This window comes from Macaca fascicularis, chromosome 4 (assembly GCF_037993035.2).
Source record: "Macaca fascicularis isolate 582-1 chromosome 4, T2T-MFA8v1.1".
NCBI lineage: Eukaryota > Metazoa > Chordata > Mammalia > Primates > Cercopithecidae > Macaca > Macaca fascicularis.
In genome coordinates this window covers 53,798,497-53,816,197 of record NC_088378.1, presented here as the reverse complement: position 1 = coordinate 53,816,197, position 17,701 = coordinate 53,798,497, and the positions used below count along the sequence as shown (strand labels likewise).

The 17,701-nt window shown below is 37.2% G+C and overlaps 1 protein-coding gene across 10 annotated transcripts in view; it reads left to right on the top strand.

Annotated features, from left to right (window-relative positions):
- The window catches only part of SHPRH (SNF2 histone linker PHD RING helicase), a 90,919-nt gene that overhangs the window by 11,582 nt on the left and 61,636 nt on the right, over positions 1 to 17,701 (top strand). For 8 of the 10 annotated variants that reach the window (XR_012433513.1, XR_012433515.1, XM_074037199.1 and 5 more), the window contains 8 exons: positions 219 to 348; positions 2,254 to 2,472; positions 10,609 to 10,687; positions 11,319 to 11,469; positions 12,924 to 13,032; positions 13,631 to 13,887; positions 15,462 to 16,121; positions 17,382 to 17,633. Coding sequence is in view for 8 of the 10 variants with exons in the window: in XM_074037199.1 (XP_073893300.1) it covers positions 219 to 348; positions 2,254 to 2,472; positions 10,609 to 10,687; positions 11,319 to 11,469; positions 12,924 to 13,032; positions 13,631 to 13,887; positions 15,462 to 16,121; positions 17,382 to 17,633 (1,857 nt within the window). In the remaining 2 variants the exon portion in view is untranslated. Of the gene's footprint in view, positions 1 to 218; positions 349 to 772; positions 906 to 2,253; positions 2,473 to 10,608; positions 10,688 to 11,318; positions 11,470 to 12,923; positions 13,033 to 13,630; positions 13,888 to 15,461; positions 16,122 to 17,381; positions 17,634 to 17,701 lie in introns of all 10 variants that reach the window. The other 2 variants (XM_074037201.1, XM_074037202.1) reach the window with 1 other exon arrangement.

Sequence of the window (17,701 nt, the reverse complement as noted above, 5' to 3'; positions counted from 1 at the left end):
TTCCAGCAACTCGAATTGTACATTGTAGGCACTTACATTTGTAATTTGTTAGTGAAAATGAAACACGGGAAAATTTGGTAGGTATGTATTTATTATTTGTGGCACAAATGCTATGAATACCTTTAAAAATAGTGATGCTAATTTTTTCTTTCTTATGTCCTCATAAAGAATGGTGTATTTCAAATGAAACTACTTTTATTTTGATTAATTATTTGTAGGTTGGAATTTATCTTTTGGAAGCTGGCCTAGCAAAACTAGACTTCTTGAGTGATGCAAATTCAAGAATGAAAAAGTTCAATCAGCTTATGAAGAAAGTAATGGAAAAGTTACACAATTATATTATTCCAGGTAATGTTTACAGTAAACTTAAAAATTGCTATTACTTAGGAGTTGTGAGTTTTTTTCTCTAAGTGCTGGACATAACAATCAGAAAAACAGCTGATAAAGTCATAATAAAAATTAAATGATTATATGGCAAATTATGCTTATTTGAAATGCACCCACTAATATAATTTATTTCTTTGGTTAACTCTGTGTTTACCTTATTGTAAATATTAAAGGAATATTTGCAGAGTCAATATGCAAGTCTAAAGGCAGAGTGTAAAGGGATCTGAGCTGGTTGGGATTTTTGCATTATTCCTGTGCTTTTATTTTGTCATGGCCAGAAATTCTTGGCTGGCGTTTATTCCACCTCTCCTTTGCAGTCTGACAAATAATTTCAAAAGCCTGGTTCCCATAAAGACCAGATAACTTTGCTCTGTTTCTTGGCAAGACGTTGCATCTTTGGTCAGGACTGCAGATTCAGAGTTGTCTGCCATTGGTCACCATGGGAGAGTGTGGATGGCTTGGTGCAGCTCATCAACACTACTGGAAAAAGAGCCCAAATTCTCCAAGTTCTGCTCATGGTGGGTCAGCATTATTTCAGGTGCAAATTATAGAACATTGTCATACTGGAGTATTTAAAAATCAATTTCTAACTTTGATTGTTATTTCTCTAGTACATTTTTTGCAATGCTTTATAATATCAGTAATAGTAAATCATTTTGCAAGTTAGATACTTTAAATGAGGAAACCTCTGGTTTTGGGATTAGAAGGAATGAATTTAAGTACATGTAGAGTTTTTAAAGCTATGGCCTTTTAAAAATATTACAAATTTGTGCATTTTAAAACCTGGTATCTAAGGAAAGCTTCAAATTTAGCTATTAATCTTAGATTATATAATTACAGTAAAAGTCTAAAAGAACCAAGCATAAAGCTATACATTAATTGTGAAGTTTTGGAAATTTTACATGGCATATTTTTTATTGGAAAAAAGTAAGTCATGAATTTTTTGGTGTGATCTTTTAGTTTTAGAAGTTATGAGGTGTGTCCTGTAAAAGTATATAGGCCTCTTTCAAAGCAGTTCAGAAATAAATGATAGACTTTTTCACCTTGAAAGAGTTATGTTTTTAATAAAGAACCATTAACTGAAAGGAGTTTGTAAATATGTTCAAGGTTTTTATTACTTTTTTCATGTTATAGTAAGCATAAATCTTCTTCCACAGAACAATTGTGCCCACCAAATGAAATTAGTATTTTTACTATTTTACAAATTTGCATTGATAACTTAATAATCACTTGTCTTCCAATTGGCTGCTACTGCTACCAAATGCCTATCCTTTTTTAGCATAAGAAATAAAATGAGAACCCGTTTCTTATTGGGCATAGAACAGTTATGTCTCCATATGGATTTTGTATGTTAAAACTGTAAAAGTAAAATAAGTGTTCCTGTATAAACTTCAAACAGTATTCACATTGAGTTCCTCAAATGTTTGTAAAATATCTGCAGTGGACAATACACGTGTCAGCTACGTGTCAGCTTCTCTGAGGGGCTACAAAAATGAAAAACTTTGCCTTTGTCTCACTGGGGAAGGGACCAATGGACATAAATGATTGCAGTTGGTATTGCAGTAGATTACAATGTAATATTACTATATCCAGAATATAAAAGGATTGCACAACAGAGGAGAACATAATTCCAGCCAGGGAAAGCAAAAGAAAATGCCATGGAAAAAGTAGCAGTTAAACTTCCTTGAAGAATGGATGAGTAGATTTTTGATTAATGAAAAATTAAAGATAGGGCCTTTCAGTGACAAAACACGCTGAGCAAGAACCCAGAGTTGGGCAAGTTCATCGTATGCTCTTAGAATAAGAATTGCTTATAGTTAGAAAAGTCACGTCAGTTTTTGAGTACATTTGTTGTGTGATGTACAGATGTGTTGGAAGAGGATGAAGATGATCCGGAGAATGAGCCAGAGGGACAAGACATTGACGAGCTGTATCACTTTGTGAAACAAACACATCAGCAAGAAACACGGTCCATCCAAGTGGATGTCCAGCATCCTGCACTGATCCCTGTGTTGAGACCCTACCAAAGAGAGGCTGTCAATTGGATGCTACAACAAGAGTGTTTCAGAAGCAGTCCTGCTACTGGTAAGAATAAGATGTTTAAAGAAAAATTGATTAGAGAGATTACATCAGAGACAATTAGGGCAGGGGGAAATTAATCATTAAAATAAACATCCTGAAAATATAAGATAAAATGGGTGCTATGAACAAAATTATTTTCTAAGAAATTCTTTAAAATTGAAATCTAGAAAAATGAATTTGTGGGTTTCTTCATTCAGAAAAGTTTGAAATGGTTTTTCCTGCCAAAAGGAAATCAAAAGCTGCCTCAATTGGAATTTTTGAAAACCAAGAAATTTTTTTTACATTCTTTTCAAACAAAGAATTGCTGTTCAGAATCTGGTCCAGTGGGAATCTTACTGATCATCTGTAAGAAACTCACAATGTAATGGTGAATGTTAGTGACAGAAAGCAAATTTACAAAAGTAGGAGACTTATGTGTGACTAATTTACCTAGATTTTGCATTTTTTTCTTTACAATAATGTCATCTGTTGAGTATTTTTATGAAAGTAGTAGTTTTACGGGAGGCTTTTATGCCACTTCTTTATTGCTCTCTTTTTTCAGTAACTTTGTGGGGGTAAAAGTGATTTTTGGTTACATGGACGAATTGTGTAGTGGTGAAGTCTGGACTTTTAGTGTACCCATCACCTGAATAGTGTATATTGTACCACTATGTATTTTTTCATCCCTCACTTCCCTTCTGAGTCTCCAGTATCCATTGTACTACTCTGTATGCACCCATGTACTTATAGCTTAGCTCACACTTGTAAATAAGAATATGTGGTATTTGTTTTTCTGTTCCAGAGTTACTTCACTTGGGATAATGACCTCCATTTTCATCCAAGTTGCTGCAAAAAACATTATTTCATTCTTTCTTGTGGCTGTATAGTATTCCATGGTTTCCATGGTGTGTATACACACCTGCTCCCCTCCACCCACATTTTCTTTATCCACTCATTGATTGATGGGCACTTAAGTTGGTTCCATATCTTTGCAATTGTCAATTCGTACTGCAATAAACATGTGAGCATGGGTGTCTTTTTGATATAGTGACTTGTTTTCCTTTAGGGAACAAGTTCCAGTAGTGTTCTGGAGTGAATGATAGATCTACTCTTAGTTCTTTGAGAAATCTCCATACTGTTTTCCATAGAGATTGTACTAATTTGCATTCCCATCAGTAGTGTAAAAGCATTCCCTTTTTACTGCCTTTGTGCCAACATCTATAGATTTTTGAATTTTTAATGGCTATTTTATTCTAGAAGATAAAAATATAAAATACCTATTAATCTCTAAAGAACCCAACTAAAAATTACTTGCTGTTTCATTGGTGGGTAGAGACATGCTACTTATTTGGCATTTGGTTTAAATAAGTTAAAATATTTTTTTTTTTTTTTTTTTTTTTGTGTTTGTGAGGGTGTTTTTATTTTTTTATTTATTTATTTTTTTTTTATTTATTATTATTATACTTTAAGTTGTAGGGTACATGTGCATAACGTGCAGGTTTGTTACATATGTATACTTGTGCCATGTTGCTGTGCTGCACCCATCAACTCGTCATTTACATCAGGTATAACTCCCAATGCAATCCCTCCCCCCTCCCCCCTCCCCATGATAGGCCCCGGTGTGTGATGTTCCCCTTCCTGAGTCCGAGTGATCTCATTGTTCAGTTCCCACCTATGAGTGAGAACATGCGGTGTTTGGTTTTCTGTTCTTGTGATAGTTTGCTAAGAATGATGGATTCCAGCTGCATCCAAGTCCCTACAAAGGACTCAAACTCATCCTTTTTTGTGGCTGCATAGTATTCCATGGTGTATATGTGCCACATTTTCTTAATCCAATCTGTCACTGATGGACATTTGGGTTGATTCCAAGTCTTTGCTATTGTGAATAGTGCTGCAATAAACATACGTGTGCATGTGTCTTTATAGCAGCATAATTTATAATCCTTTGGGTATATACCCAGTAATGGGATGGCTGGGTCATATGGTACATCTAGTTCTAGATCCTTGAGGAATCGCCATACTGTTTTCCATAATGGTTGAACTAGTTTACAATCCCACCAACAGTGTAAAAGTGTTCCTATTTCTCCACATCCTCTCCAGCACCTGTTGTTTCCTGACTTTTTAATGATTGCCATTCTAACTGGTGTGAGATGGTATCTCATTGTGGTTTTGATTTGCATTTCTCTGATGGCCAGTGATGTTGAGCATTTTTTCATGTGTCTGTTGGCTGTATGAATGTCTTCTTTTGAGAAATGTCTGTTCATGTCCTTTGCCCACTTTTTGATGGGGTTCTTTGTTTTTTTCTTGTAAATTTGTTTGAGTTCTTTGTAGGTTCTGGATATTAGCCCTTTGTCAGATGAGTCGATTGCAAAAATTTTCTCCCATTCTGTAGGTTGCCTGTTCACTCTGATGGTAGTGTCTTTTGCTGTGCAGAAGCTCTTTAGTTTAATGAGATCCCATTTGTCAATTTTGGCTTTTGCTGCCGTTGCTTTTGGTGTTTTAGACATGAAATCTTTGCCCATGCCTATGTCCTGAATGTACTACCTAGGTTTTCCTCTAGGATTTTTATGGTATTAGGTCTAACATTTAAGTCTCTAATCCATCTTGAATTAATTTTCGTATAAGGAGTAAGGAAAGGATCCAGTTTCAGCTTTCTACTTATGGCTAGCCAATTTTCCCAGCACCATTTATTAAATAGGGAATCCTTTCCCCATTTCTTGTTTCTCTCAGGTTTGTCAAAGATCAGATGGCTGTAGATGTGTGGTATTATTTCTGAGGACTCTGTTCTGTTCCATTGGTCTATATCTCTGTTTTGGTACCAGTACCATGCTGTTTTGGTTACTGTAGCCTTGTAGTATAGTTTGAAGTCAGGTAGCGTGATGCCTCCAGCTTTGTTCTTTTGACTTAGGATTGTCTTGGAGATGCGGGCTCTTTTTTGGTTCCATATGAACTTTAAAGCAGTTTTTTCCAATTCTGTGAAGAAACTCATTGGTAGCTTGATGGGGATGGCATTGAATCTATAAATTACCTTGGGCAGTATGGCCATTTTCACAATATTGATTCTTCCTATCCATGAGCATGGTATGTTCTTCCATTTGTTTGTGTCCTCTTTGATTTCACTGAGCAGTGGTTTGTAGTTCTCCTTGAAGAGGTCCTTTACATCCCTTGTAAGTTGGATTCCTAGGTATTTGATTCTCTTTGAAGCAATTGTGAATGGAAGTTCATTCCTGATTTGGCTCTCTGTTTGTCTGTTACTGGTGTATAAGAATGCTTGTGATTTTTGCACATTAATTTTGTATCCTGAGACTTTGCTGAAGTTGCTTATCAGCTTAAGGAGATTTTGGGCTGAGACAATGGGGTTTTCTAAATATACAATCATGTCATCTGCAAACAGGGACAATTTGACTTCTTCTTTTCCTGACTGAATACCCTTGATTTCTTTCTCTTGCCTGATTGCCCTAGCCAGAACTTCCAACACTATGTTGAATAGGAGTGGTGAGAGAGGGCATCCCTGTCTTGTGCCAGTTTTCAAAGGGAATTTTTCCAGTTTTTTCCCATTCAGTATGATATTGGCTGTGGGTTTGTCATAAATAGCTCTTATTATTTTGAGGTACGTTCCATCAATACCGAATTTATTGAGCGTTTTTAGCATGAAGGGCTGTTGAATTTTGTCAAAAGCCTTTACTGCATCAATTGAGATAATCATGTGGTTCTTGTCTTTGGTTCTGTTTATATGCTGGATTATGTTTATTGATTTGTGAATGTTGAACCAGCCTTGCATCCCAGGGATGAAGCCCACTTGATCATGGTGGATAAGCTTTTTGATGTGTTGCTGAATCCGGTTTGCCAGTATTTTATTGAGGATTTTTGCATCGATGTTCATCAGGGATATTGGTCTAAATTCTCTTTTTTTGTTGTGTCTCTGCCAGGCTTTGGTATCAGGATGATGTTGGCCTCATAAAATGAGTTAGGGAGGATTCCCTCTTTTTCTATTGATTGGAATAGTTTCAGAAGGAATGGTACCAACTCCTCTTTGTACCTCTGGTAGAATTCAGCTGTGAATCCATCTGGTCCTGGACTTTTTTTGGTTGGTAGGCTATTAATTGTTGCCTCAATTTCAGAGCCTGCTATTGTTGTATTCAGGGATTCAACTTCTTCCTGGTTTAGTCTTGGAAGAGTGTAAGTGTCCAGGAAATTATCCATTTCTTCTAGATTTTCCAGTTTATTTGCGTAGAGGTGTTTATAGTATTCTCTGATGGTAGTTTGTATTTCTGTGGGGTCGGTGGTGATATCCCCTTGATCATTTTTAATTGCGTCGATTTGATTCTTCTCTCTTTTCTTCTTTATTAGTCTGGCTAGTGGTCTGTCAATTTTGTTGATCTTTTCAAAAAACCAACTCCTGGATTCATTGATTTTTTGGAGGGTTTTTTGTGTTTCTATCTCCTTCAGTTCTGCTCTGATCTTAGTTATTTCTTGCCTTCTGCTAGCTTTCGAATGTGTTTGCTCTTGCTTCTCTAGTTCTTTTAATTGCGATGTTAGAGTGTCAATTTTACATCTTTCCTGCTTTCTCTTGTGGGCATTTAGTGCTATAAATTTCCCTCTACACACTGCTTTAAATGTGTCCCAGAGATTCTGGTATGTTGTATCTTTGTTCTCATTGGTTTCAAAGAACATCGTTATTTCTGCCTTCATTTCGTTATGTACCCAGTAGTCATTCAGGAGCAGGTGGTTCAGTTTCCATGTAGTTGAGCGGTTTTGATTGAGTTTCTTAGTCCTGAGTTCTAGTTTGATTGCACTGTGGTCTGAGAGACAGTTTGTTATAATTTCTGTTCTTGTACATTTGCTGAGGAGTGCTTTACTTCCAATTACGTGGTCAATTTTGGAGTAAGTATGATGTGGTGCTGAGAAGAATGTATATTCTGTTGATTTGGGGTGGAGAGTTCTATAGATGTCTATTAGGTCTGCTTGCTGCAGAGATGAGTTCAATTCCTGGATATCCTTGTTAACTTTCTGTCTCGTTGATCTGTCTAATGTTGACAGAGGAGTGTTGAAGTCTCCCATTATTACTGTATGGGAGTCTAAGTCTCTTTGTAAGTCTCTAAGGACTTGCTTTATGAATCTGGGTGCTCCTGTATTGGGTGCATATATATTTAGGATAGTTAGCTCTTCCTGTTGAATTGATCCCTTTACCATTATGTAATGGCCTTCTTTGTCTCTTTTGATCTTTGATGGTTTAAAGTCTGTTTTATCAGAGACTAGTATTGCAACCCCTGCTTTTTTTTGTTCTCCATTTGCTTGGTAAATCTTCCTCCATCCCTTTATTTTGAGCCTATGTATGTCTCTGCGTGTGAGATGGGTCTCCTGAATACAGCAGACTGATGGGTCTTGACTCTTTATCCAGTTTGCCAGTCTGTGTCTTTTAATTGGAGCATTTAGTCCATTTACATTTAAGGTTAATATTGTTATGTGTGAACTTGATCCTGCCATTATGATATTAACTGGTTATTTTGCTCATTAGTTGATGCAGTTTCTTCCTAGCCTCAATGGTCTTTACATTTTGGCATGTTTTTGCAATGGCTGGTACCGGTTGTTCCTTTCCATGTTTAGTGCTTCCTTCAGGATCTCTTGTAAGGCAGGCCTAGTGGTGACAAAATCTCTAAGCATTTGCTTATCTGTAAAGGATTTTATTTCTCCTTCACTTATGAAACTTAGTTTGGCTGGATATGAAATTCTGGGTTTAAAATTCTTTTCTTTAAGAATGTTGAATATTGGCCCCCACTCTCTTCTGGCTTGGAGAGTTTCTGCTGAGAGATCTGCTGTTAGTCTGATGGGCTTCCCTTTGTGGGTAACCCGACCTTTCTCTCTGGCTGCCCTTAAGATTTTTTCCTTCATTTCAACTTTGGTGAATCTGGCAATTATGTGTCTTGGAGTTGCTCTTCTCGAGGAGTATCTTTGTGGCGTTCTCTGTATTTCCTGGATTTGAATGTTGGCCTGCCCTACTAGGTTGGGGAAGTTCTCCTGGATGATATCCTGAAGAGTGTTTTCCAACTTGGTTCCATTTTCCCCCTCACTTTCAGGCACCCCAATCAGACGTAGATTTGGTCTTTTTACATAATCCCATACTTCTTGCAGGCTTTGTTCGTTTCTTTTTCTTCTTTTTTCTTTTGGTTTCTCTTCTCGCTTCATTTCATTCATTTGATCCTCAATCGCTGATACTCTTTCTTCCAGTTGATCGAGTCGGTTACTGAAGCTTGTGCATTTGTCACGTATTTCTCGTGTCATGGTTTTCATCTCTTTCATTTCGTTTAGGACCTTCTCTGCATTAATTACTCTAGCCATCAATTCTTCCACTTTTTTTTCAAGATTTTTAGTTTCTTTGCGCTGGGTACGTAATTCCTCCTTTAGCTCTGAGAAATTTGATGGACTGAAGCCTTCTTCTCTCATCTCGTCAAAGTCATTCTCCGTCCAGCTTTGATCCGTTGCTGGCGATGAGCTGCGCTCCTTTGCCGGGGGAGATGCGCTCTTATTTTTTGAATTTCCAGCTTTTCTGCCCTGCTTTTTCCCCATCTTTGTGGTTTTATCTGCCTCTGGTCTTTGATGATGGTGATGTACTGATGGGGTTTTGCTGTAGGTGTCCTTCCTGTTTGATAGTTTTCCTTCTAACAGTCAGGACCCTCAGCTGTAGGTCTGTTGGAGATTGCTTGAGGTCCACTCCAGACCCTGTTTGCCTGGGTATCAGTAGCAGAGGCTGCAGAAGATAGAATATTTCTGAACAGCGAGTGTACCTGTCTGATTCTTGCTTTGGAAGCTTCCTCTCAGGGGTGTACTCCTCCCTGTGAGGTGTGGGGTGTCAGACTGCCCCTAGTGGGGGATGTCTCCCAGTTAGGCTACTCAGGGGTCAGGGACCCGCTTGAGCAGGGTGTCTGTCCTTTCTCAGATCTCAACCTCCGTGTTGGGAGATCCACTGCTCTCTTCAAAGCTGTCAGACAGAGTCGTTTGCGTCTGTGCAGAGGTGTCTGTGTGTCTTAGTTTACTGTGCCCTGTCCCCAGAGGTGGAGTCTACAGAGACAGGCAGGTTTCCTTGAGCTGCTGTGAGCTCCACCCAGTTCGAGCTTCCCAGCAGCTTTGTTTACCTACTTAAGCCTCAGCAATGGCGGGCGCCCCTCCCCCAGCCTGGCTGCTGCCTTGCAGGTAGATCACAGACTGCTGCGCTAGCAACGAGGGAGGCTCCGTGGGTGTGGGACCCTCCCGGCCAGGTGTGGGATATGATCTCCTGGTGTGCCTGTTTCCTAAAGCGCAGTATTGGGGTGGGAGTTACCCAATTTTCCAGGTGTTGTGTGTCTCAGTTCCCCTGGCTAGGAAAAGGGACTCCCTTCCCCCTTTCGCTTCCCAGGTGAGGCAATGCCTCGCCCTGCTTCAGCTCTCGCTGGTCGGGCTGCAGCAGCTGACCAGCTCCGATCGTCCGGCACTCCCCAGTGAGATGAACCCAGTACCTCAGTTGAAAATGCAGAAATCACCGGTCTTCTGTGTCGCTGGCGCTGGGAGTTGGAGACTGGAGCTGCTCCTATTCGGCCATCTTGCTCCGCCCCGCCAATAAGTTAAAATATTAAGGGGAAGGATAGTAGAAGATTCTGGTAGAAACAAACTCAGCACTTCTGAGTTATGGTTTTAGATTTTTTTTTCCCAGTTAAGTAAGCCTTTCTTCTCACTCTCAGACCCATAGAAGAGGTCAGGTCTGATTCGGGTAAATGTGTTAGCCAGCTGGCATATGTCTATTGAGTTATTCAAAGACTTCATATAATTTATTGCAAGATTTATTTAAAAAGACTTATTTATCAGGTAGGGACTGGTTATATGTATCAGTTTTCTGTTAATTCTCTGTAATCAGCTACAGTTTGCTTATCTGTCCCATTATTTGCTGATGTGGATTTGTGCCCAAAACAAAGAGAGCTAAAGAGTAATACCAGAAGAAAGGAAACTGAGGGACCTTTAGCTTTTTACTCACATGTTAAGTATGTGGCTTTTCCAAAATGAGATTTCACAAGAATATGGGTATCACTATGTCAGAGTATCCTCACAGTTAACCTATTCGTATTTTAATGTGATTATCTGACTGAAGGCAAAACAAAAATTTGTTATTATGATTATATTTTTCTTTAGAAAGTGCCCTGCACTTCTTATGGCGAGAGATTGTTACATCTGAGGGTCTGAAACTCTACTATAATCCATATACAGGCTGGTAAGGCAAAATTTTACTTATATGCTTGATTTAAAAAATAAATATAATGAAAAACTGTCTGAGATTGTTAGCATATCTGTAACTTTGGCTTTACCTCATGAAGGAGTCAAAGGTGAAGTCTTATTAGACATCTCTATGGATAGGATAGATTTAGAATTAATAGCACTTGTCATTTTTCAGTGAATGAATTTGGAATAATAGACATAAGGTGCTTAGTTATCAAGATTTAAAGAGATTATTATTCTAAGTAAAAATGTTATCTTGTTTATTATGGGGCCAGTTTTTTTTTTTTTTTTTTTCTTAGTAATCATTAAACATCATGAATGAATCAGTAGTTATTGCCCTTTGTATTTTTCTTTTTATTCATAGATTCATAAAGGTCATAGAAAGAAGGCAGACATGTTCCCTTTTGACTGCCACTCATTTCTGCGGAGTTACTTGTCAGCTCAGGCAGTTTTTTTGGTTATCACATTTCTTATGTTCGTAATCTAAGGTTTGAATTATTTTACCCTAAAATACAGTTTCAGTAAACTTAGACTTTATGCATTGCTTCCAGTTCTCTTTAGAAAAAGTATAATTTGTATTCACATTCTTGTGATGTGATTTATCTTGTTTTTTTTTTTTTCCTTAGCATCATTCGTGAGTACCCAAATTGTGGGCTGCAGTTGCTTGGTGGAATTTTAGCAGATGAGATGGGTCTTGGAAAGACAGTGGAGGTTTTGGCTCTGATTCTGACACATACTCGACAAGATGTCAAACAAGATACTCTCACTCTTCCTGAGGTAGGAGGGGTACAGTAGGGCTTGCAAAAGCAAGGGACATATGTTCTCGAAAAGCATCATATGTTGAACATTTGCTTGGCACTTAAGTCAACACTTTCTGTTCACTCTGTGGGTAATGATTTATATTAGTGGTTAGTTAACTTCAAGTGGGCAGAGAGAATGGGGTGTTTGTGACCCAGAAGGTTTATTTTTTAAGTAATGTTGGCCAACCTGGAAGAGAATTAGCAGTCACTTACTAAACTTCCTTCTAGTTGGCAGAGAAACTCCTTTAAAAAGTACTGTTGACTCCTCAAATGTTTTGTCACTAATAAAGTCTCCATATTACTACTAAATATTTTTAAGAGCTATTTAAAAATATTGTACAAATCTCAGATATATAAATCTTAGAACCAAATAATTAGAACTTTGTTAAAGAACAGGTAGCTTAGTAAATAGATTGCTAAATGAAACAAATTTCAAGTCCTTGTCCCAAAATACATAATTGTGTATAAAAATATAAATTTTGGAGTTACAGAAACAAAATCCACTAAGGCAAATATAGTATATAGCTCATATTTTCTAGTAATGAAATCCAAAATCAGCGTTTACATTAAATCTTGCTGAAATGAAGTCAGTAGTTAAAGGTGTAATTATAATTAATTACATCCAGGATCCACCAGTCTCACAGCTTTAGCATTATGTTATCTTTCAGTAGGGTCAAGTTTGCAGAATTAGCCTTTCAGATTTGAATAGGAAATAGAAAAAATTATGTTTTCTTTGTAGAAGTGTGACTTGGAATATGTTGATTTAGCTCAGTAACTTCTCTCTGAGATGTCCTACTCATTACTCCTTTAATTCCAGGTTATTTTCATATTATTATAAATTCAATGGGTTAATTTTATATTTAAATATACCTTTAAAAGTTAATTTCAGGCCGGGCATGGTGGCTCACGCCTGTAATTCCCAGCACTTTGGGAGGCTGAGGCAGGCGGATCACGAGGTCAGGAGATTGAGACCATCCTGGCTAACATGGTGAAACCCCGTCTCTACTAAAAATACAAAAAATTAGCCAGGCGTGGTGGCGGGTGCCGGTAGTCCCAGCTACTCAGGAGGCTGAGGCAGGAGAATGGCGTGAATCTGGGAGGCGGAGCTGGCAGTGAGCCGAGATCGCGCCACTGTACTCCAGCCTGGGTGACAGAGCTAGACGCCGTCTCAAAAAAAAAAAAACTTAATTTTGGAGGTTCCACACATATCATTTAGGTAATTTAAGATAATATGCACATATTTTTTAAGTGATAGCTAGCTGTAAACTCAGAAATAAAACAATGTATGTATCTACAGCTATTTGGCCCTTTCTCTTGCAAGTTTTTTACAACTGTTTTGCATTTCCATAAAGAAGGAAAGTTAATTTCAATAAACAATTCAGAATACTGAGAGCAAAACACTGTGTAACTACTGACTGTTGTTTGTATCAGGGAAAAGTGGTGAATTACTTTATTCCGTCACATTATTTTGGAGGAAAACTGAAAGAGACAGAAATCCAGAATATCGAATTTGAACCAAAAGAAAAAGTTCAATGCCCTCGTAAGTATGACATCTCTTAAGGGAAATACCTTTTTGTAGTGATCTTTGCTAAAGTTCTTGCAATCCTTAGAGATATCTTGTAATTGTTATAAATAATTGTTTTTACAGTTATGTATGCTTTTCATAAATGAATTCAATTACAAGTCATAATATCTTAACAAAAGTAAAGATGTATTCTTTTGTTTGACTTGGCCCAGGTAGTTCTTGCTCAATCTGTTGTATTTAAATCTCTTTAGCTTGCAGTTTAAACCAGGCTTTATTTATCTTTTAGGAAATGAACGTTTCATATACTAATCATTGTGTATACTTACATAATTGTGAGAGTTTTCTTTTATAATTCTGAATGATTGTTGTTTTATAACATTAACAATTCAATATGAGTAATTCTTCCTTCAATTATTTGTATTACACTAATTTGTTTCTTAATATGCTGAGATACATTTTTATTACATATTTTTTCAAAATGACACTATGTTGTAATAAATCTTTGATTTATTTTTTTCTTAACTCAGTCCTCATGCAGATTAAGATTAACCAAGTTTTACTTTCTTTTCATTTTAATTATTTTGACTGAATTAGCATATCCTTTTACATTTAGCTACACGTGTGATGATCCTGACAGCTGTGAAGGAAATGAATGGAAAAAAAGGAGTGTCCATCCTTTCCATCTATAAGTATGTCAGTTCTATATATAGATACGATGTTCAACGGAACAGGAGTCTTTTGAAACGGATGCTGAAATGTTTAATTTTTGAAGGTCTCGTGAAACAGATCAAAGGCCATGGTTTTTCTGGGACTTTTACATTAGGAAAGAATTACAAGGAGGAAGATATATGTGATAAAACAAAAAAGCAGGTAACAGAGCTTAAGTTAAGCTGCATATTAAGTACACGTATGTGATACCTTACCGAGTACATTGACAGATCCCACCTTGACACTGAAACTCTTACAATCTGAAGATAAAAAACAAAATAGGAAGAGTACTTATATCTGTAACTTATATTTTCTACTTTGTGGATATAAACTCCATGAGAGTAACTTTATTTTGGCTATCATTAAACCCAGAGGATAATGCTTGGCACATAACAAATACTCAGATATTTATTGAATGAATTATAAAATTAGTTGGCTAAGCGTATTATAGAGTCTAAAGCATCTTCTGTATTATTTATTTTTAGTATTTTTTTAAGAGACAAGGCGTCTGTCTATTGCCCTGGCTAGAATGCAGTGGTCATAGCTAACTGCAGCCTTGAACTCCTGTGCCAAGCTATCATCTTGCCTTAGCCTCCCAAGTAATTATGAGTACAGGCTCATGCTACCATGCCTGGTTAATTTTTCTTATTTTTTGTAGAGATGGGGTTCTCACTGTGTTGCCCAGGCAGGTCTGGAACTACTAAATTCTTATTTTCTTTATATTATTATCTTATAAAATTTCTGCATTTTGTTAGAAAACTGCTTCTGTTGGGCCAGTAATTTCAGTTTGCTTTTAGGAAAATAGTTAAAATATTTGCAATCATAAATAAAGACTAAAGACAACAAGTCAAAATGTGGAACTAGCAGCTTGGCCACCAAGAAAAAGACAAAAAAATTATTTCCTGGAGTAGAAAGTCTGGTATTGTCCTTGGGTAGCATTGAAGACAGCAATCAACTGTGCTTTTGGTAATCCTGCTACCACCAAAACGAGAAAATTTCCCATTGAATACATGTTGTGTCTTAACTCCGCTGTTCGACCTCAGCCCTGATATCACTTGGAGGAAGCTGTCCCTGTTACCTACCTACCTATCATACTCCCACTATGTTGTACAACCCTCTTAGGTATTCCTATAGCATCATTTTACTTTTTACTGTTCTCACTTTTCCAGTAGACCCCTTTGAGACCAGGGGCCAAATATTGTTCATATTTGTGTCCCTAGCATCTAACACAACTACTGGCACAGAATTGGCATTTAATAAGTAATTATAAGAGAGGACACATGTAGAAAAGGGAAGGAAAGAAGGAATCAATTTGCTAATTGCAGTAATCAGTGGATTATCTTTTACTTTCTTTGGATGCAATATGTTAGTACTTGGTATTTTTGTAGTTGCCCCAATTTGTGTATTTGTGTACTTGAAAGTACTAGTCTTGTATTGATTTAGGCAGACTAAATCATAGTATGTTAATAACAAAATATCAGTAGCTTCCTTTATCTTCCTAACTTTTTGTCTCTTCAAATCTTATACTTGTAGAGCCTTCCTTTTCTTTTGCGATAAAGTGAGGGTCCTTACAGAGGGCAGATTGGAAACCACTTATCAGGAGTGATTCTCCTCAGGGAAAAGGGTAGCAAAGACTGGCTGCTAGATTTTTATATGAAGTACTTACATAAAGTCAGGCGTTTAATTTCAGAAGTGCAACTATGTTGAAATCAATTAATTAAATATTTTTTTCATAGGCAGTAGGGAGTCCAAGGAAAATTCAGAAAGAATCTAGAAAATCAGGGAACAAGGACACAGATTCTGAATACTTGCCATCAAACACCTCTGATGATGATGACGATCCTTACTATTATTATTATAAGGCCAGGAGAAATCGTAGTAAATTGAGGAAAAAGCCTATTCCATCCACAAAAAAGGGAAAAAGTCAACCATTTATCAATCCCCATTCACAAGGTCTCTGTCCAGCTACTAGCAACTCCGGAATAACTGATGTTGCTATATCTAAAAGTACATGTATCTCTGAATTCAACCAAGAAAATGAAACAGAGGACTGTGCTGAATCTCTAAATGCTGATGTTAGTGATGTGCCACCTTCTAATACCATGAGTCCCTTTAACACCTCTGATTATCGCTTTGAGTGCATATGTGGTGAACTTGATCAGATAGATCGTAAGCCTCGTGTTCAGTGCCTGAAGTGTCACCTGTGGCAGCATGCAAAGTGCGTGAATTATGATGAGAAAAATCTGAAGATCAAGCCTTTTTATTGCCCCCACTGCCTTGTTGCAATGGAGCCAGTGTCAACAAGAGCAACTCTGATCATCTCTCCAAGTTCCATCTGTCACCAGTGGGTGGATGAGATCAACAGGCATGTGAGGTCATCATCTCTTCGAGTCTTGGTAAGGCCACTTGGACTAGAGGGAGAGGAAGATGTGAAGTTTTTCTTGTTCATGATAGTTTCCGAATCTTTGTTTCTTTGTTGTTTATCCTCAAAACTAACTGAATGATTTAAAGTAATGTTAAAGCTTAAAGAAAAAAATCGAGACTAAGAACTAGAACAGTACAGTGTTATTCTTTTCTAACATCAGAATTTCAGCAGTTTAAGCATTCTGAATATAAAGATGTGAACACTTTTTAAAAATTCTTGAGTATGTAAATGAAAAAATCTTGGTATAAGCATTTATAGTCTTCAGAGAGAAATGCAATCCAAAGGCAGCACTGTGGTATAGGAGCTACTTATCTGACCTGCCATCTCTTAGCTCCAGAATCATCCTCTAAAGCTTCAGTTACCTCAGCTGTAAAATAAGAGTTTACTTATACAGCAAATCTTTATTGACCACTTAAATTATGTGCCAGGAACTGTGCTGAGTTTTAAAAATAGTATCCAGTCATTTGTGAAGATTATATGATTTCATCAAGTACTGGGCACATAGTAATATTATTGTTTCCTAATATTAATACCCATCACTAATTTCATTCTTCCTTCTTTCCATGCAAATGTTACTGAAGGTTTTTATATTTCATCCACTCTACATAGGCATGGAGAATACAGTAATAAGTAAAACAATTTTTGCTGTTAAGAAGCTCTGTTCCGTGTGGGTAGGCAAAGCTTTGAGTCTTAGTTCCATCAGTTTTGAGCAAGTCACTTTATTTTTCTTATGTGTGGGATAGGAATGTTAACTACCAACAGAGTTATTGTTGAAGTTTGGAGATAATGCTTAGCACAGTATCTGAAATATAAAAGATGTTTCATAAATAATAGCTCTTATTTTTCTACATTTTCATACCATTGTGCTTTCACCTATGCTATTGATTCCATCCTCTTACCTACATATAGCCCTTTTCTTTTTTTGCCACCTATGAGAACCTTTAAGATATACCTCAGGTTTTAACTCCTCTGTGATTTCACCTTCTCCGCTACAGAATTGGTCTTTCCACTGTGATGCTGTCATGTTTACATTTATTACAGTTTGTTGTACATCAATTATGTAATTCGTCTTCCACACTGGAACATGTCTTTCTCTAAACAGATATGGGATCTGTCTCATAGCATGAATGCTCCTAAGAAAATAGAGAGGACTTAGTAAAGGTATAAATGAGTGAATATTTCATTGCCTTTAGTGAGCCTTTTTGCAGTAACTGCCTGTATTATTTCCTAGGTATATCAAGGAGTGAAGAAAGATGGCTTTTTACAACCTCATTTTTTGGCAGAACAGGATATAGTTATTATCACCTATGATGTACTTCGTTCAGAATTAAATTATGTCGATATCCCACATAGCAATAGTGAGGATGGGCGTCGACTACGGAACCAGAAGCGCTATATGGCTATCCCGAGCCCCCTAGTAGCTGTGGAGTGGTGGAGGATCTGCCTTGATGAAGCTCAGATGGTTGAATGTCCCGCAGTAAAAGTGAGAGTTTCTGCAAAATCTTTTGAGGGCTGGGGAAGAAGTGGTAAATGGAATTAGGGGAACTTGAG